This window comes from Kwoniella shivajii, chromosome 8 (assembly GCF_035658355.1).
Source record: "Kwoniella shivajii chromosome 8, complete sequence".
Lineage (NCBI taxonomy): Eukaryota > Fungi > Basidiomycota > Tremellomycetes > Tremellales > Cryptococcaceae > Kwoniella > Kwoniella shivajii.
Window position 1 is genome coordinate 810,020 of NC_085915.1, and position 14,444 is coordinate 824,463.

General features: G+C 44.0%; 6 protein-coding genes across 6 annotated transcripts; 1 reads left to right on the plus strand and 5 right to left on the minus strand.

Moving 5' to 3' along the window:
- Positions 1–99: 99 nt before the first annotated feature.
- On the minus strand, positions 100–3,587 carry IL334_006056 (uncharacterized protein; the record flags this gene model as incomplete). Its single annotated transcript, XM_062937761.1, has 6 exons — positions 100–333; positions 401–730; positions 784–2,437; positions 2,541–3,017; positions 3,072–3,304; positions 3,354–3,587. The coding sequence occupies 6 exons, from the start codon at positions 3,585–3,587 to the stop codon at positions 100–102; spliced, it is 3,162 nt and encodes a 1,053-aa protein (XP_062793812.1).
- A 974-nt stretch (positions 3,588–4,561) lies between these two features.
- On the minus strand, positions 4,562–5,323 carry IL334_006057 (uncharacterized protein; the record flags this gene model as incomplete). Its single annotated transcript, XM_062937762.1, has 5 exons — positions 4,562–4,609; positions 4,700–4,744; positions 4,960–5,034; positions 5,108–5,128; positions 5,216–5,323. The coding sequence occupies 5 exons, from the start codon at positions 5,321–5,323 to the stop codon at positions 4,562–4,564; spliced, it is 297 nt and encodes a 98-aa protein (XP_062793813.1).
- A 373-nt stretch (positions 5,324–5,696) lies between these two features.
- IL334_006058 (uncharacterized protein) lies at positions 5,697–7,297 on the plus strand (the record flags this gene model as incomplete). Its single annotated transcript, XM_062937763.1, has 11 exons — positions 5,697–5,740; positions 5,800–5,824; positions 5,874–5,896; positions 5,978–6,000; positions 6,083–6,154; positions 6,214–6,595; positions 6,673–6,684; positions 6,746–6,771; positions 6,831–6,936; positions 7,018–7,094; positions 7,158–7,297. The coding sequence occupies 11 exons, from the start codon at positions 5,697–5,699 to the stop codon at positions 7,295–7,297; spliced, it is 930 nt and encodes a 309-aa protein (XP_062793814.1).
- A 126-nt stretch (positions 7,298–7,423) lies between these two features.
- On the minus strand, positions 7,424–8,593 carry IL334_006059 (uncharacterized protein; the record flags this gene model as incomplete). Its single annotated transcript, XM_062937764.1, has 4 exons — positions 7,424–7,570; positions 7,703–7,822; positions 8,200–8,344; positions 8,544–8,593. 4 exons carry the CDS (start codon positions 8,591–8,593, stop codon positions 7,424–7,426), a joined length of 462 nt encoding a protein of 153 aa, XP_062793815.1.
- Positions 8,594–9,103: 510 nt separating this feature from the next.
- On the minus strand, positions 9,104–10,642 carry IL334_006060 (uncharacterized protein; the record flags this gene model as incomplete). Its single annotated transcript, XM_062937765.1, has 3 exons — positions 9,104–9,145; positions 9,207–10,472; positions 10,541–10,642. The coding sequence occupies 3 exons, from the start codon at positions 10,640–10,642 to the stop codon at positions 9,104–9,106; spliced, it is 1,410 nt and encodes a 469-aa protein (XP_062793816.1).
- A 922-nt stretch (positions 10,643–11,564) lies between these two features.
- On the minus strand, positions 11,565–13,709 carry IL334_006061 (uncharacterized protein; the record flags this gene model as incomplete). Its single annotated transcript, XM_062937766.1, has 7 exons — positions 11,565–11,927; positions 11,991–12,209; positions 12,266–12,311; positions 12,382–12,736; positions 12,811–12,938; positions 13,008–13,342; positions 13,434–13,709. The coding sequence occupies 7 exons, from the start codon at positions 13,707–13,709 to the stop codon at positions 11,565–11,567; spliced, it is 1,722 nt and encodes a 573-aa protein (XP_062793817.1).
- Between the last annotated feature and the right edge of the window lie 735 nt (positions 13,710–14,444).

Here is a 14,444-nt window from a genome sequence, read left to right on the forward strand (position 1 = left end):
ATGTTGTACAATTGCACAGGTAAACATACATGAGTACTTGGTGGACTCAAACAATCCTATCAATAAAACATGCAAATCCGAATCGCATTTACATCTAATTTATACAGGACTTATCGAAGGTGTATTTGATCTATCTAAAGGTATAGCTTCATATCGTGCTGTACTGGGTCTACGAAGACTCAATCTTCTCAATAAAGGTAATGTACTTCCTCTTCTACCGATTTCTGTCCCCATCGAAACCAAATCACCCAACAGAGATCGGAATCCTTTTATTGTCCCTCCAGGTGAATAAGGTTCATTAGGCATTACTGATGAATGAGGTCTTTTCCACCACTAAGACGGGAAAAGGGAAATATCAGCGTCAAGATGCAAGGTAGAAAATCCCGATGTTTAGGCTTACTTTTAATGTCAAACTGGAGCAAACAACTGAAACACTACTGAAAGCCATTGCTGCTGCAGCCATCATAGGATGTAGATGTATTCCCCAGGGTAATAGGAAACCCATCGCCAACGGAATCATCAAAACGTTATAACAGCAAGCCCAAAGTAAATTGGCCTTGATTTTACGGAAGATGCTTTGTCCTAGATCCAAGGCAGCAACAACATCGAGCAGGTCGGATCGCATCAAAACTACATCGGCTGCTTCGATAGCAATAGACGTTCCTGATGAAAGTGCTATACCGAGTGATGCAGCTACAAGAGCAGGAGAGTCGTTTATGCCATCGCCAACCTAAAATGAAACAATCAGCAAGATGCACACACCTTAAGTGACAGAGGACTTACCATAGCTACTCCGCCACCATCTCTTTGACCTAGATCGCCAACTATTTTAGCCTTTCCTTTGGGACTGACCCCGGCATAAACTTCATCTTCATCGATACCTACTTCCCTCGCAACGGCTTTAGCGGTGACTTCAGCATCTCCAGTGAGCATGGTGACCTTAATTCCCATATTCCTCAAAGCTTTGATGGCGTGTGCCGAAGATGGTTTCGGGGAATCGGCGAGAGAAAGGGCAAGAACGGGGATGAAAGTCGATGATCGGATGATAGATACAAAAATGACAGTTCGAGCAAGATTCATTTGTTTGTCTTCAAACTGTTTCATCGAGCTTGGAATTTCCACGAACCCATTAGCTTCGGCTGATTTTTCAGATCCGGAAGACACGACGAAATCTGCTTTTCCGACTCGTATACGTTCTTGCACTGTTCCGTTGGATAATCGAATAACAGCTTCCAAACCTTCTCCGGTATGTGATTCAAACTCGATTACTTCTCCATTGGGTGGTGACAGACCAGCGGAAGAGAGGATTCCTCGACCGTACGCGGCGACAGAAACACCTAAAGGATGTTCGGATCTTGCTTCGGCTAAGGACAAAATGGAAAGAAGGGTATGTCGCTGCAATGGTGGAGCTGAGGTGGTTAAAGACAATGTAGCGGGAGTGTCGATTTCCAAATTTTTGAGCCCGTTGGTGAGGTTTCCTGATGTAGCCCATGAAGCAGCGACAACCTTCATCTTTCCCTCAGTGACAGTTCCGGTCTTATCTACTACTACTCTCCTGACATCTTTACAAGCTTCTAAAGCCTTTCCACCTTTGATGAGAATACCGTTCTGTGCTCCTACACCGGTACCGACCATTACTGCAGTAGGAGTACTGAGACCAAGGGCACAAGGACATGCGACCACAACAACGGAGATACAAAGCTTAAGGCAGACTCCAAATTTGCTTGCACCTGGAGAATCAAAAACGTCCGGTAGACTTCCTGTCGAGCTCATGAGTGAGATACACATCCAGCCGGTAAAAGTCAATACACTTAAAGTGATGACGATAGGAACAAAGATACCTGCTACTCTGTCTGCGAATTGTTGGATAGGCGCCTTTGAAGTCTGAGCATCTTCGACGAGTTTGACGATTTGAGATAAAGCTGTATCGGCTCCTGCTCGGGTTACTCGAAAGGTGATAGTACCGAGACCGTTGACTGTTCCTCCAATGACTTGATCGTCCACCTTTTTGGCAACAGGTACAGCTTCACCAGTGACCATGGACTCATCAACCGATGTAGCACCAGTGAGGACGACACCGTCTGCAGGGATTTTTTCTCCAGGCACTAGCAAGACCACATCATCCACTTGAACCAGTTCTGTAGGTATCTTTCTAGTCTCAGCTGAGGCGTCGAGCTTTTCTCCTTCAACTGGGGAATTGACGTATATGGTTGCTGAGGATGGTGTGAGAGACATCAGATCGGTGAGGGCAGCGGATGTTTTACCTTTCGCAAGATTCTCGATGTATCGACCAAGCGAAACGAAGGTTATTAACATAGTTGAAGTGTCGAAGAATGTCTGAGGGTGATAATCAGGATCGGAAGAGAATATAGCAAAGAACATCGTAAGAACGGAGTATGTGAATGCAGCTGATGTTCCAAGAACAACGAGAACATCCCTGACAAAAGAAAGATCAGCCCGAATCACCGATACAACATAGCAAATGAAGTGGTCGGAAGCTGGTTAGAAATCGAGTAGCGAAGATCATAACATGAACTCACATTGTGGCTGAACCATGTTTAACTGATTTCCAAGCGTTCTCATAAAACCTTCTTGCCAAGAATAATTGCACGGGCAACGTCAAGAGCAGACATACCAAATCCCCGAGATATATTCCCGTACATATCTTCCACATTGTCCATCCCATCAACCAATGAGGAAGGTACATTGCCAACATCCCAATGACAAACACCGGAACCGCAAAGAAGGCTGACATGACGAATGTTCTTCTCCATGTCGCTGTTTCCCGATGCTTCTGTAGTGAAGCAATCTGAGAATCGTCCCGCGTTGATACCGGTAAAAAGGAGAGTTGTGGGAATTGTGCGGATAAGGTATCGACTAGTGTTCGTAAGGATATCAATAGAGGGGAGTGGGTAAGAGCAAGATGAGTGTAAGGTGCTGAAAGGGTTACTGTATGAACTCCCGCTAGAGTTGCCGTTGTTTCCAGCAGGGAATCGACAACTTCGGGGTTTTCCAAACTGGGCTCAAGACATCAGCTCAGCCTTCTGACCGATTGTAGTGATTCAACCCACCCATAAACCCTCAACTCTACTTCGTCCACTTCACTTTTCTCTACGACTGTAGCCTCGAACCCTATATCTTCAATCTCTTCTGCTATTCTAGCATCGTCCCATTTGTTCCCCTGGCTATCAACGAAGCTCTCATCATACTCTACCACTCCCCTTTCAGCTAACAACGATATTTGGATGGAGTGTATACCAGGTTGTTTCAGTTGTGACTCTATTGAGGCTACGCATGCTCCGCACTGAAGGACAATCAGTGAGGAATAATATCGAGATTAATGCAATACTTACTGTCATACCGCCCACTCTGAGCTCGACCCTTTTTAAACCATCAGGAGCTTCCTTACTCAACCCAGCTGTACTTGATTCTCCAAATTTACCATCCTCTTCGCCTAGAGTAATACCTTGCGGTATTCGAGGTGAAGTGAAGATGGAAGTGATAGGTGCCGGTATAGCAGATACGAAGGAATTGAGTAAACCTGATCCACTCGCTGAGCGATTCCTATTGTGCGTGGGAAGGGCCATTATCGATTTGATGGAGCGGAAAAGATGGTGGGATTGGCTAAAGGACTAATACAGATCGCAAGGCAGTGTGTTGTTGCGCAGTTTAGATGAGTGTGTTGGAATTCCTAGGTGATGAGAGATTGTTGAATAAGCAAAATGGTCGCGTTTCTGAGTTTGAAAAATGGGAAAAAAGGGGGGTGAGATTGGAAAGGTGTTGTATTGTCGATCAATCTTCCATTCTACAGTTGGTCTCAGATGGGTGCACTAGACGTCACTGCTTGATGTGTCTGATAAAGATGTTGATGAAGAAGAAAGATGCCGAGTAATGCATGTCTGGTATATGAGTGAAATGACGTTGTTCACCTACGATGTGAAGCTGAACCACCAATTTTAACCTTTCGGATATTTAATCATTTGTTTTCGTACTATCAAACTTTTAGCCGCAAAGGGAAATCGCCACCCGGCCGAAGAAAACAACAAAGACTACTCAAAACATAATCAGATAAAGAGAGTTGGCGTATGATCATGCATCGAAGAATCAAACGATCAAGGTGAAACTTCCGTTTACGACATCACATCCAGAGGAGGATTTGGTCACTGTAGGAACTCGTGCAGCTGCAATACCAGATCACAAAGTCACGCCAAGTGGTTTAGACCTCCCGTGTAACGAAGATCGATCAACAACGCAGTGTCAAGTGTAGCGCCGTAACTTTGGCCTTCGTTTAACAATCTGATATTATTTTTGCGCTGTTATGAGCCTCGATACGTCTGAATACAGCCATGAAGCTGAAGCTGTATTCAACCCTCCTCTGGGAGTGCCCAGTGACTCGAAAGAATGCGACTCAGGACAAAGGCAGTGTCAACCCATGAAATGATAGTATAGGTCTGTTATCATTGCTCAGGAAAATCCCACTCAGGTTCAGGCCTTCCATAGGTTAGTTGATCGTCTTACTCAGCAAAGTATTCGGTTTGATATGTGTTTTTGCATGATCACGTTAAACGGTGTCCCTACCTTTCCTAGAATCATCTTTACGTTTCGCTATCTGTGGTTGACAGTCAGTGAAGGATGAGGATAGTCATAACACGGATAATGAACAGGTGGGATGATTTTCAGAATGTAGACTTGAACTCACCCATTTACCCTTGCACTCCCTATATGCGGCGAAGAAATCCAAGCACTGTTTATGGGCATAGTCAATTAGTAAGATGTAATTTCCGTAAACCACGTTTGCTGTAACAGGGCAATGAACGGCAAAAAATCAAGAGGATTGAGATGAGTGGGTGAGAACATTCGGAGACTTGAGAAAGTGCACAGAGGATATGCGAAGCGATGATGTGCATGGTATGAAATGATCGTCGAGAAGAACGAATTGAATGTCAATCGTCAACTCACCTCATCACGATTGTAATGCGCTCTTTCTAAACACTCCAGGGATGCTCTCGAAGCTGCCTCGCACGGATCTGCGTACTAATCATACAGATATCACGTCAGTCTACCTTTCTCGAGTCCCTAACCATATAAAGATCAACGTTTAACGAACCTTTGAAGCTGTCATTCGGCCCTTTTTACAATTATTAGCTCAAGTCAGCTTCTGCATGAAATGGGTTCATTCACCGAGGCACAAAGCCTAAGCACCATCAATACTCACCCTAAATGTGTTCTTGTAATCTGCTGGTTCTGTCAAAGATGCAGAAGGAGGTAATGGTTTATCGGAAGCTGAAACTGGGATTTTCGACGGTGGGACTTGTGATGCCATTTTGGATTGCTTTCTTGCTGATTTAGTTCCTTTCCTCGACGGATTTTACTATGTAACCCTATGGCTATGTTGGGTGTATATCTGCTGCTCGAAGGCGAATATGTTTGGGTTGCTCAGTGATATACCATCGTCGAAAAGGAAATGTGATCGAATTGGGAATTCGTTACGGCAAAAGAGGCCTGATTCAAGGGGTGACTAATGCGGGGCACCTCAAGAGTACTGCAGCTTGTTGCTTGCGCGATAATAGATGTATATCCTCATCATTTATGCATTGAAGTGTTACCACGAAGTCTCAGTCTTAAGCACTTAATAGCTTATCAGCAACAGGCTATCAGCAGCTACATATACCTGCTCCGACGAGTCACATTGGACGATGACTGTAATTGGGACATTGGCAGGAATAGGTATGGCCGTAGGGTGAGTATAGGACGTGTTTTCAACAACGGTTGGTCGAAACTGATATTTCTATTTCATAGGCCACCTCTAATCTATGCTGATCAAGTGAGTTCTCCGTGCCATACACTAAAGGGGAAGCTGACAGATTTCATAGGCATATAGTATAGTTAAGAAGAAGTAAGTATTTAACCTCCAAGCTCAATGGGCATGCTGCAACAAGAGAGTCATGAGCGGATTGCTTACAGCGTTATTCGGCAGAGACTCATCTGGTTTTTCGCACGGTAAATAGTCTCATTCCCGTTATTATCTCACAGTATCTACGAGAATTGAAGGAGGGTCGAGGGCTGATTCTGCCCAATACAGATGTTTGCGGTGTAATCTTAGTTGCAAACATAATAAGAGTCTTCTTTTGGCTTGGAAATAGATTCGAAACCCGTGAAATTACACCTTTATTCGTCTCTATAATGATGCTGACGGTATAGCTTGTGATGCAGCACTTCTTATTCAGTCATTACTGTTGATTGTATCTCAACTACTACTCCTAGCAATATGTTTACATTATTCACCTTCGTCGGAACCTTTAGACGATTCGACGAATTACGCTCCGTTATCACCTTTACCTCTTTCTCCTGCTCCTACATCAGGTCAAGGCCATTCAAGACAAGAATCAGATTACCTATCTCGACCTCCACCTCCGCAACGTCAGACCTCGTCCACGCCTGTAGGAAGACAAGGTGGGTTTAAAGGTCTGTTTGTGGGTGGGAAAAGACCTTTTGAGTTTTGGCAATGGGATGGATATGGAAGTTATTTAGAATTCTTAGCTGGTCTCATCGTAACTCTGGGGATATTGCAGATCATATTGGGCAGATGGATGTGGTGAGTTATTTTTACCTTTATCAACACAAATTTTATGAGGAAGGGTAAATAAGCTGACTGCGGAAATGTTGCAACAGGTATATCGATGCGTGAGTTGTTGCTCTATCACGATCAACCGTCTTGATATATAACTGACACATCAACGATTAGATTGGGCTTCGTAGCTTTAACGATAGGTAAGCTCAAGTTCCGTTTCGTGAAACATATAATACAAACTAATCACTTGTTCAATCAGAATCGACTTTACCGATCCCTCAATTCATAGCTAATTTCGGAAGGAAATCGTGTTATGGATTCAGATCATCTACTTTGGCAGGATGGTTCTTCGGTGATGCGTACAAGTGAGTTTCAAACAGCTGATAAGACAATGAGACAGGATACGATACCAGGATAAAAGAATGAAGCTGAAGGTTTGAACTTAGGACTGTGTACTTCTTCGTTAGAGGTTCACCCATACAATTCAGAGTTACCGCTATATTGACATTATGCTGGGACAGTGGTGAGTCATTTACCTTTTAATCGCGCAAGTACCCTTCGTTGCTGAATTGTTGTTCTTTTATAGCTGTGTTAGCTCAAAGGATCATTTACGGGGCTAATCCGCCTCGAGAAGGGATAAACGAATATTCTTCGGCGCCAGTTCAAGGAGAAGAATCGAGGGGTTTAAGAACAGATGAAGAAGAAAGGCAATTTTCAATTCAGTAGACGCGTAAAAGTTCGAAAATAGAGAATAAGAATGCAATGCATTATACCATCCGTCCGTCCACTACCACTTCTCGACTATAGATTATATAGTTGACTGAATCTATCCCTCAGAATGACAAAGGTCGTTTAATGATGACCTTCCTTCTTGGAGAAGATGTTTCTCTTCTCTGCTCGCTTTTGTTGAATTTTTTCAACAGTCATGTAATCCCACTCGGCTCGCTCAGCTTCTTCGGCAATGACACCCTCGATCAATGGAGTGAGGTATCGGACATCCTATATAAAAGAGTACCATTGTTAGCGAAAATCCAGTCACAGTGCAATTGCAAGAGTCGACGAGGCGACCCCAATACTGATCTGAGACTGCTACTCCATCTATTATGATTCGGGTAAAGATATCCAACTCACTTGTTCGGGTTTGACCCATTGATCTTTGGGAAGATCTTTGTGGTGCATTGATTGAATAAGACCTTGTCTCATTCGGAATACTCGGTCGTACTTTTGTTGAGGAGAGAGTCGTTGGATAGCCTACATTCCAGACGATAAGGGTCAGCAAGACGCTCCGGGATGACATGATCTATCCGGTATTTATAGCACTTCTCATCGGATCCTCTCCTGGTTTCGTACCCATGATGAATTTGCGACTTCGCTTCGCCCTCTACGAACGGCAGCCACGAAATGAGGTGTCATCTGACAGTTCCCCATTCAGATCTTTGCCCTATTTCACTCTCTGTGACGGCACGATTTCTCCACACTTCCACTCTCGCATAGTATGATCTCCAATCGTCTCAGGAGCTTTTTCGGCCATTGTGAGTCTTCCTTATAACAAATCGACTGTAAACCATCTTCCAGGTATGCCGATGTACGTCTATATGTTGTGCTGAAGTCGTGACAATAAGACTCACCTTTTGGACTTGAGGTGTCTCCTCAAGAATTAAATCATCATAAAGATATCCCTTCTTCCTGTAACCAGCAGCGTTCTTGTAAAAGTTTGACCATCTAGCCCAATACTTTTGTAATCCTGGTTTTGATTTGATCCAAGGGGCGAAGCTGTTGGTCCAATCGATATGTCATAATGTTTAACAAGAGCATGATTTAGGGTTAAAAAGGCGATTTTCCGAGTGGTTGAGTAGTTTGTGTTTGTGAGGATGATCATTGTTGTTATATGGAAAAATCGGATGATCGCGGATGAAAACATGTATATCAGTATACTGAACATTTCTTGAAGTGCAAAAGGGACAAAACTCACGAAGGTCCGAGGGGACCGTTCCCGAAGATCATCTTTGCGAGAGAAGGCATTGTGGTCTATGGATGATGATTGAGTGAATGATGTATTGTGATGACTGAGATGTAAGTATACACAGGATGCTGCTATAAAGATATCTTCAACATATTCATGAGAGATCAAGGGGATATCATTGGCAGGTTTCAATGGTTGAACGGAATCAAATCACCCATCAAAAGGCTAAGGGGGGGAATAACATGGGATCGGAGATTATCGGAACTATACATCGTAGTCATCAATGTGGCACTTCCTCAGCCTGCTATCTGTATATAAAAATGTTCATTCGAAATCTGGCGAATTGCTCGTTCTGACATAATCAACTAAATAAAAAAGAGGATATCATCGCAAAAAGTAGCATGAAATGAGTCAAGGGGAGTCGGATTACCATTCAAAATGCCCAATGTGGATGGCGAAATATGCACCACCTGAAATCGTATAATTTTATAATCTATAAACATAGTCCGTGGTCCTCCTTCAATTACCGCTTCATCCTGATCACAGCAGTCGACAAAGTCTTCTGCACTCTATGCACCATATGATGGTCTCCAATAGACACTGGTTTCAGCCTATACCAAGTCAATTGAATCAGCTTTGTACGCATATAATCCCGATTCAAAGTAAACTCACGGCTGGAAGATCGTAGCTCGAGGCAGTCGCATCACCAATTTGCGCAAAAGCGATTGCTGAAGCAGCTGTGGCCGACGATTTAGTAGTTGGGAGAGCGAAAGCGGCTACATCATCAGGAGCGTGCGTGTAATCGGCAGGAGGAAGATCACCTTCCTTTGGAGGAGCTGAAGATGAAGTCGCAGGTTTATCGTCTTCGCAATCGCACGTCTCGGTTTCCTCAGCAGTGGTTGTGGGTGTCTCGGTGGGAGTCGCGGATGTGGAGGGAGGTTGAGTGGTAGTGGCAGCCGCTTTCTCAGAGGTCGTTGGAGTCTCAGAGGTCGTTGGTGCTTCAGAGGTTTCGGGTGCTGCAGAAGTTTCGGGGGCCTCGGAAGACGTAGGAGCAGCAGCTTGATCGGTGGAGCCGGAGGTAGAAGATGGTTTCTCTTCTTCCTCACAATCCTCGCCTTCACCACTATCACTTCCCCCGTTGCCTCCCGAATCGCCTTTGTGAGTGTCGGTAGTGGTAGGTACAGCAGCATTTTCAGTGGTGGGAGCAGGCTTGGTAGCAGCGGCTGTAGTTGTTGCGGGTTTATTAGCCGCGGGTTTCTCGTCCTCATCTTCGCAGTCTTCCTCCTCATCCTCATCCTCATCCTCATCCTCATCCTCGTCTTCACATTCTTCCTCTTCTTCTGGCGCAGTAGTGGTCGGTGAGGGTGGAGCACTCGTGGTTGTAGTTGGTGCGGCGGCATTATCGGTAGTTGCAGGTGCAGTGGTTTCTTCTGATTTCATTTCGTTACAATCCTCTGATTTCTCAGGAGCAGGAGCTGAAGTAGAAGTGGAAGTGGGAACAGCTGCATTACTCGTTGTTTCAGGTGGAGCATCGTCTGTAGAGGTTGGACAGGCACCTTTACAATCATCTATAGCTGAAGTTTGTTCTGGGGTGAGACTAACGGAAGACGAAGTGGACGACCCTGCGGTGCTGGATGAAGACCTGGAAGTAGAAGTAGCTACTGGAACTCCTGTTGATTCGGAAGACGGAGATGGAGTGGGTGTAGGTGCAGGTGCAGTCTTAGTTTCAACATGAGTTCGTGTCTTAGTTATAGGTGCTTTAGATGAAGTAGATGAAGGTTGAGTCTCTTCGGGAGTTTCGGAAGTAGTTGGAGCGGCAGCTTCTTCGGTCGTACCTTCAGGTGTGTTCCTGGCCAAGATGGAATTACCTTTGAAGGAAAGTGGGATTCCAACTCGAAGTTCAACTCCAGGAGGTAATGTTGCAACATCCATGTTCGCCTACAGAGTATTGAACGCACGTTAGTGACCATCACTGTTCGGTCAAATCATCGATCAGTGAGGCTTACATCGTCTTGTCTGGGCGTCAAGCCTGACAATCTACCTAAGCTGATAGCCTGAGTAATGGCGAGAGAAAATAAAGCGTAGATGATAATAGTAGCTGACTTCATTGTGAAGTATCGAATGCAATAAGTGGGTAAAGGAACAAAATGAGCGTGCGAGCGGTGATGAGTTTCGCGCTAGAAATGCAAGTACTAAGTATCTATGGAATGGCGAAAGGGCATGAAGAGTTGAAATAGCGATTGAAGAAACGGGAAAAAGATGTTTGCTTTTCATACATTGACCTGTTCTTGTATACTGGGAAAATGAAGATTTAATCCAGATGAAACGCCATTTACTTATTGATTGAACAGTCTAGATTCTCGAAGGGGGAAGAACGACGTATGATTTGTTTCTCCTGAAAGTCGAGTAACAGCTACAAAGGTGTATCGGAATCGTTTGATAAATGATAGATGGATTTGGAAGGGAAGGAACGAAAGCGTACTCTGACTGATTTGAACCAACTTTGTATTGATATCGTCAAAGGTATCATTTTGGTGAAATCTCTATTCGTTCACTCCTTTGTCCGTAATCGATACAGTAAAGGCATTCCTTTTTGAGGTCAGTAGTTTGAGCATTATTAGCATATTTGATCCGAGTGTTTAAAGGTCCTCTGGATTAGTTGGACAGCCCGTCCAAGAAGGACGCTCCATGTATCACTCTACATGCCACATCACATGCGGAAGGGAAAGAGAGGTACGCGGATGAGAAGTCAATATCGAGCAGACGATCATCGCAGTAGGAATGCGGATATGGCGATCGTCAAATCATCAAATCATCAAATCATGATAAATGGTCATATTCCTCTAATCTCACAATCAGTGGGTGTGTGGGCAGCGATGAACAAGTAGAAATAGTAAAATTCTTTGAATCTTATTATACTGTACTCGTAATGAAAATGATCATTTTCGTTTCGCTAATTATCCATCGAGTTATACTACTCTACTCTACAACCTGTTATGTACTGATTGAACGTGCAGACAAACGTTTGATCTAAGCCTGTTGTGTCTTCCAACCACCGTTACGCCATCCGTTCCAAGGCGCGACGTTGCTCGTTGGGGCGGAAGTGGCAGCAGCATAAGATGAAGTAGCCTCATCAGGGGCAGAAGCACTCGTTGTTTCTGGGTCTGGGACAGTCGTTGAGCCTTGTGAATTGCTGTAAGAGCTGATGCCAGTATCGGGCAGAGTGGAATAAGCTGTAGAGACCGTGTTTATCGTTGAAGGTATCATGGTACCCAATGAAGAAACGGTACTCGATATATCGATAGAAGGGCTGACGTCAGTCGAGACGGATGATGGTGATGAACCATCTACTAGGGCAGTGCCAACAAGGACGTTGAAATTGTATATTCCTTTCTGAAAATCGAAATGCAAATCATCAGCTTAAATAAATCTGGCCTTGGATGAGACTTGACTCACATAACATTGATCAGTAATATCAATATTCCCTTTCCCAATTGCAGTTCCGCCTCCATCTACAGTCATTTGGAAGCTTACACTACCTGCACACATGGGAAAAGCAAGTGTGTGAACTCCCTCCCCATCGACTTTCTGTGAAGAAGATGTACCACCAATAGTGACGGTGATAGTAGCAGGACCGGTTGTCAGAGCAGCAACGAACACGGAGTCTGCTGCCATCTACACGACTATCCCATATCAGCAAGATCTATCATTAAATTTTGTTTTTCGCTCACTTCCCATCCTCTCGGTTTTTCGCCCACTGAATCTGTTGAATCACATCTACGAACATCATCTATCAGCTATGATCCATCGTCCCTGTCTGTGTCAATGCAGGTAACTTATGGCTCACTCGGCGTTTTTCAAGGTAGGTCTATACCACCATACTATCCTATCTTCATTAATTTGTGGTTTTGATTGACCAGCTTTAAAAGCAGATATGAAAGGACCCATCATATCCATCCAAGCTGAATGATCAAAATCTTCTGACCATTCTTTATTCCCATCTGTAGTCAAAGTACCTCTGTATGGACTAATCAAAGAAGATTCAGTCCAATCGTTCCATGTTATAATTTCTACAAATTTCACTTGATCAGGATGCGCTACTACGAGCTCCAAGATCTGCTGCCATCTAGTAGACCATAAGGTATCTGAATATAAATGGTAGTTTTTAGGAAATCCTGTCGACGCTGGAAGGTGTGAGTAGACTATACACCACAACCGAAAGAGAACGTCAGATGCAACGAATCTCTTTGGATGATGATCTACGTAGTTGACCTACACCACGGTGAGACAGGAGCCATGTAAGCCTTGCCCAAAGGTGCAAGTAGATTGAGATATTCTTCATCAGGAGCAGTAGTCATATTTTGAAAAACGGCAGAGTCTGAATCCTGTCCAGGCCATGTATTCCTGTTCAGCCCAGATCAATACGTCAACACAGCTCTTACTCTGTCTCTAAAAGAGGAGGGGAGGGCTTACCAAGAGAACAAACCATCTAACCCTGGAGTATCGGCAGCAGCTTGACTTGATTTATAGTAAGGACAGACGTAAAGATCTACACCGACATTTTCTCCTATTTGAACCCAATCTATCCCTTCACCCCAAAAAGAACTGACGAACGGTTTACCCTCGTATTGGAAATAAGCACTTTCACTTAAATAGGGCTTGAGCAACTCAGACACAGGCCCGGGATCCGTATAAGAATAATGAACGAAATCAGGTGATATGAATAATTTGAAATTTAGTGAAGATGCCGCTGTGAACGCATATTGTAGTTGTTGAGCGTTGGTATCTTGCCCATCACAATTCAGTGCCTACGACACAAGACGTATGTTAATCCACCAAGGGACAGATTAGACATAGACAGTACACGTGATGATGATAAATATAAGTAGAGATACTCACAAATCCATCTATACCTTTACTAGCAGCCAAAGCAATATCCCTATTCCAATCTTCTTGATTATAAGCATTAACGAATCCGACCATGAAATGGGCGAAAACGAATCGTTCATTATTGACCATACTAGCGGTTGTAGGTACCTGTCTCCTGTTTACACCCTGATCAGGTCTTACAGTCGACGCAGGTTGAACCAAGGATGAGTTGCAATTGTCGGGAATACCGAGAGCGTCTCCCAAAGAGGCTGTTAAAGGTAATCCGATGAACAGAACCGATCTCATCTCGAATATAGATACACAGCGCTGGATATGGGTTATAATGGAGAATCGGATTAGCTGGAAGTATTATATTATACATTTATTTGCTGTAGGTTTGTTTTGGAAACACTGCACATTCTATCTGGATAGCACTTTCGTATAATGTCGCTTGATTGATCCAAAACGGTAAAGGATGGCATAATGCCGGAGAGACAAAGGTGATCATTGGTTTGATTACTGAGATAGGGGGTTCAATCAATGGGCAAGATAGATGAAAGGCATTTGTCAATTGATACTCCCGCCAAATCAACCGTATCTTCTTCAGAACGGTTGAAAAGTCCTTTGCACAGCATGATCTTGATCAAAAATCACTTCGACGCGATGGAGAGTTTCCTGACCTCAGCTCCAAGTGACAGGTCAAAGAGGCACTGTGCCAATATGACCGATTTGCCAGTCAAACACCGACCGTGTTTTCACCGACCTCATCAAGCCAAGCCAAGCTGAGTGAGAGTATCAGAGCTTGTCCCAAGATTGTATTTTTGTTGAGATTACAGCATGATCATCATAAGATTAGCTTTTGCTGGCGCACGATATACTTTTGAAAGAATGACTCTTCAATATTGCGCCTTGTCATCTGATGTTGAAGTACGAATCTCCAGAGACAGAGTGTCTCTTAAAGCGCGTTGATGACAAGGAAAGAGACTGAATATCGTCATGTGTTCGAGGATGGACTGTGGTATACGCATAGGCACAGAAAGT